General features: G+C 36.9%; 1 protein-coding gene across 1 annotated transcript in view; it reads right to left on the minus strand.

The window, feature by feature from the left end:
- LOC106874649 (protein FAM135A) overlaps window positions 1–5,422 on the minus strand; it is a 303,488-nt gene that overhangs the window by 98,537 nt on the left and 199,529 nt on the right. Inside the window, exon 9 of the mRNA XM_052969428.1 lies at window positions 2,497–2,670. Coding sequence (XP_052825388.1) covers window positions 2,497–2,670 — 174 coding nt within the window. The remainder of the gene's footprint in view (window positions 1–2,496; window positions 2,671–5,422) is intronic.

Raw genomic sequence — 5,422 nt, forward strand, 5'->3', positions numbered from 1 at the left:
ATACACACACACAATAGGGTTTTTAGTTTCTTATTTCTTTAATGTCCACAAGGGGCTAAACATAGAGGGGGACAAACAAAGGGGTTAAGTTGATTACATTGACCCCAGTGCGTAACTGGTACTTAATTTATCGACCCCGAAAGGATGAAAGGCAAAGTCGACCTGGGCGGAATTTGAACTCAGAACATAACGGCAGACGAAATACTGCTAAGTATTTCACCCGGTGTGCTAACGTTTCTGCAAGCTCACAGAATTAAATTACCAAATTCATTCAAAAGCATTGGTTAGCCTGGGAACATAGCAGACTGCCCAAGTTTCTGTACAGAGAGAGAAAGTCTGTACCCAAAGCCGTGTGGCTAAGAAGCAAACTTCTCAACCACAGCTATACCAATAAAAACATTAACTGGCACTCTGTCAGTTACGACAACAAAGGTTTCAGTTGATCCAATCAACAGAATAGCCTGTTGGTGAAATTAGCATGCAAGTGGCTGAGCACTCCACAGACACATGTACCCTTAATGTAGTTCTCAAGGAGATTCAGTGTGACACAAAACGTGACAAGGTTGGCCCTTTGATATACAGCTACATTGACTTTTGCCAGCTGAGTGGACTGGAGCAACATGAAATAAAGTGCCTTGCTCAAGGACATAATGCACCACCGGGAATTGAACTCATGACGTTACAATCATGAGCCAAATACCCTAATCACTAAGCCATGTGTCTTCACATGTACTAGCATGCACACACATGTACGTGTATGTGAATATATTTGTTATGCTCTATATATTATCAGATCATAAAATCATTGTAACATATTTACACAATGCCACCGTCTTAGAAAATCCAAAGATCTTTCAGCACAAGTTAGTAATATACAGCAAAAACATTATATAACCCATGAGAAACAAAGGACATTAACATGTCAAAATTTAACAGAACAATAGTGATTGTAATGTCAGTGACTTGAGGTGCTGAGGGACTACACTGACATAAACATCGAATAGAAAATATCATGGCATGTAAAGTATGTCTATTAACCTACTTGTAATTCATACAACAATAATAATACATAATCATTTACCTCTATAAAGAATCAAAGAGGATAATTGCCTATGAATATAGACAGGTATATCTGAGAAACAATATTAGGGTATATTAACATTAATAGAGCAAACTCTGATTAAATTGGCTAACTTAGTGTATTTTCGTTTAGATGGTTAAGTGGTTAAGAAGTTTGCCTCCCAACCATCTGGTTTCAGGTTCAGTCCCACAGCATAGCAGCTTCAGTAAGTGTCTTCTACTATGACCTCGGGCCAACCAAAGCCCTGTGAGTGGATTTGGAAGACAGAAACTGAAAAAAGAGCCCATTATATATGCATATAAATAGATGTATACATTGTATGTGTGTGTGTGTTTATATGTGCAAGTGCACGTTTGTGTCTCCTTGTCCTCACATCATGCAAAAGTTATGAACAAACATCACCGTCATGCATGCAGCATTCCTTGTTTCCAATCTTCCATGAAAATACATCCAAACCAGGGTGATACCTTAGATATTCCTCACCCATTCATCTCTTATTCTCTCATCATCCTTATTGCTTTCCCTTCTACCAAGCCTCACACAACCCCTTACATCCAGTTCTTCCTTCCCGGAATGTTGGCCCTTTGGAATTAAATCTCACCTAACCACGTCTTTCCTGCAAGTATTGACTTGCAGTTGTATTAGCTTCATAAGAGTGGGCATTGTTGGACTTGATGACAAAAATCAGGATAGATTACTGTAGAGAGAGAGAAACTGGGGAGATTGGTGAGAGGAAGGACTAGCTCTAGCACATAGTGTTTGAAAGAAAGGAAGGGACATTAACAGGGGTGGCAGCCTTGTTGGTTTAAAGTAATTGAAGAAGCTTTCACACTTGGAATGTGTGATTAAAGGATGGAAGGGAACAGATTTGAAGGAGATCTACCAAGTGTGTGCAGTGTAGAGTTAGCTGCCTAGTGGGCAGTGAAGACAGAGACTTTCAATGTGGGATTACTACATTCAGAAGCCTTGCTGTTGCAAAAAGAAAGGAAAGAGGATTCTGCTAAGTTGGTGGATATTTTTTTTGCAACAGATCAGAAGTATCAGTTGCAATTTGGAAGTTGGGATAGTATGGAGGCACTTTTCACAATTTGAAAAGTAAAGCCTTAAAAGAGCAGCATTACTGGACAAATACAACCCAAGCTTTTTTTTATTTTAGTAGGGGGAAGATCCTCAGGTACTTTAGGTCTTGTTTTTCTTCTCTGACCAGCTGCAGCAGAGTTATGAGTGAATCACAAAGAAGGGGTGTGGGTGCATGGGACATTGAGTAAAGAAAATGCTTTCGTATAGAAAGAATAGTCCCTGGGGATCGCTGAAGAATATATCTGCAAAATGTAGGAGAAAAATAAAAATCACGATATCACACAGTTTCTTTGATCTTAGCTACTATACAAAAAAAGTTTGACTGTAATACTTACATGATGTAAGGTTGATGCAGAGCAACGAGCATACCATGTATAATAACTTCAATGGCTGAGAGATGAAAATAATCAAATAGAACAGGCACGTAGTGATGGAGACCTTTAGTTGGGCTAAAGTGTAAATTTAGAATGCGTTGGCTTACAAACTCCATTTTATCCAGGATATTAGCCCTAAAAAAGAAATTGTTAGAACTTGTAATAATTTGTTTTGTATTTTCAAGCTGATTTATATAGATTAATATACATCAATCACAATATTAAAGACATTCAGAAGTATTTTTAGCTTAACAAGATGCTATCACTATGGATTGGGATCATGGTTTATATATCATCTTCAATGGCATACACAATTTTTGCTGGCTTAGTAGTTCATCTACTTTCAAATGTGTGTACTACAAAACACAACATTCTAAACAGTGAGAGCTATGTATTTTGCTAGCTTCTAGTGCTTCTAGTGCTTTCATTTTGCTAGCTTCTAGTGCTTCTAGTGCTTTCATTAAAACTGGCAAGACTTGGCTTTTCCCACCTACCCTACAATGTCATTCTAAAAATAAACAATCACATTATCAAAATCTTGAAGATGCGAGATAATGCTGAATAAATTCAAAACAATGTGAATAAATAAGCATTACATTTAGCAGAGTAATCAGAATGCTAAAAAGTTAGGCTTTCTTGTCGATGAGTATTATAAAGGAAGTGATTTAGTAGTAGTAATGCTTCAAACCAATTCTATCGCCATTGAAAATTGAGACCCCCATCCACGCCGAAATAGCAGCTTGATCAGATCATCACCTATTTATGACCTCTCAAAGACAATTATTTTCCAGGTCAAATGTGCTTAGCTGCAAACAAATACCACACAGTTAATGGAAACACAGTACAGTTGACAAATGTTACTCCACCTACCCACCCATTAATTTCTTTTTTAGCATATAGCTGCTGAGAATCCAGCTCTCACATGGATTTGAATTATGACATATACTCACACTCCAGCCTCAGTTCAACCATTTCAATAATCACTACATCAAAATGGATTAATATCTACAACTTGTTTCAATCAGCATTTAAATCTGATCATTTTCTTGACCTTTATAAGCTTATCAAAGAATGCAGCAGGCAAAACAATTCAGTGAGATAAAGTTAATAATCCAAAAGATAAAATTAATAACAGTCCAACCAATACATACTGCTAATAATGAATTCTGACATAGGTATATAAAGTTACACATGGGATGGGGCCGGGATATAGCCAATAAAATTAACCCCAGTACTTGAATGGCACTTACTTTATTGACCCCATCACCACCACCACCACCCCACCCAAGAATGAAAGAGAAAAAAATTGACTACAATGGAAACTGAACTCCAAATGCAAAATGCCATAATTAGATACAACAAATCACTTCATCAAATAAAGAAAAAAATAGCACAATTTTAGAAAATCATGTCAGGAATGTAAATTATAATTTAAAGGCATAATAATAATTTTATAGTGTTTCTCAGTAAAATGTATTAAACATTATGAAATAATATACAATTATTCAATTACAGTAACAACCACAGGAAAGAAACAGAAAATTTATTTATTCATTAATAGTAATAGGAGTCGCAATTATAAAGCCATTAATAACAACAATAATAAAATAACTCTTAAAAATAATTTCTTAGTAAGCACAAAGCCCTAAAGCAGAGGTGGGGAACCTTTTTTAATACCAGGGCCAAGTTGCAAGGGTATGAAAACCAGTTAGGAAAGCACCTATACTGAGAGAAATAATAAATCTTCAATTTTACATAATCATAGATATGCAGCTTGTATTAAATTACTGTTTTGAGAGAGGGAGAGAGAGAGAGAGAGAGAGAGAGAGAGAGAGAGAGAGAGAGAGAGAGAGAGAGAGAGAGAGAGAGAGAGAGAGAGAGAGAGAGAGAGAGATGTATGTATGAATATATTCAAATGTGAGTATCAGCAAACAGTTTCAAAATGGAATGTGGGCAATATTTTGCCCATAGGTAAGATGTTCCCCACTCCTGCCTTAGAGTAGGAGAAGGAAGAGGAATGGGATTTTGCGATCATCATGCCTTTTCCAAAGATATCAATGGAATATGTGGAGACCAAAATTTTTGGCTCAAAACCTTGTTTCACTGAAAACATAGCATTACAGCATAACAAATAACAACAGCGACCAGAACAACAACAATGATAACAATGATGATGATGATGATGATGATGATGATGGTGATGTTTTCTAAATCATGCATATGGTTTAGGTGCACGAGTTAAATAACAATTCTGCAAACTTAAGTGATGTGCTAGGATGTATGGATTCTTTACACTGTCTTTCCAACAACCTTGGGCACCTTTTTGAACTCCATATGCCTAACATTCGTGGACATGCTTACACAATCAAGAAACAACACAGCACCCATGACTTTCAGAAACATTTTTTCATGCTCAAAATTGCTGAAGCATGGAATAAATTATCCGAATCAGTTGTTATCTGTCGAGATACTACATCCTTCAAAATTTCCATGCTTCCTGAAATTTGCCAACACTACACCTGATGTTCCCCACCCCTGTTTGTTTGTTTTTTTAAGACTTATTCACTGTTCACTTCCTGTGAATTTCTATGTCCTGTACATGCAGTTTTGGCTAATTTTTCTGATGGATTGTAGTGCATCTGAGCTCTCTCTTTTACTCTTTTACTAGTTTCAGTCATTTGAGTGTGGCCATGCTGGAGCACCACCTTTAGTCAAGAAAATCGATCCCAGGATTTATTCTTTGTAAGCCTAGTACTTATTCTATCAGTCTCTTTTTGCCAAACCGCTAAGTTACAGGGACGTAAACACACCAGCATTGATTGTCAAGCGATGGTGAGGGGACAAACACAGACACACAAACATACACACACACACACACACACACACA

The sequence above is a fragment of the Octopus bimaculoides genome, chromosome 7 (genome assembly GCF_001194135.2).
Source record: "Octopus bimaculoides isolate UCB-OBI-ISO-001 chromosome 7, ASM119413v2, whole genome shotgun sequence".
Classification (NCBI taxonomy): Eukaryota; Metazoa; Mollusca; class Cephalopoda; order Octopoda; family Octopodidae; genus Octopus; species Octopus bimaculoides.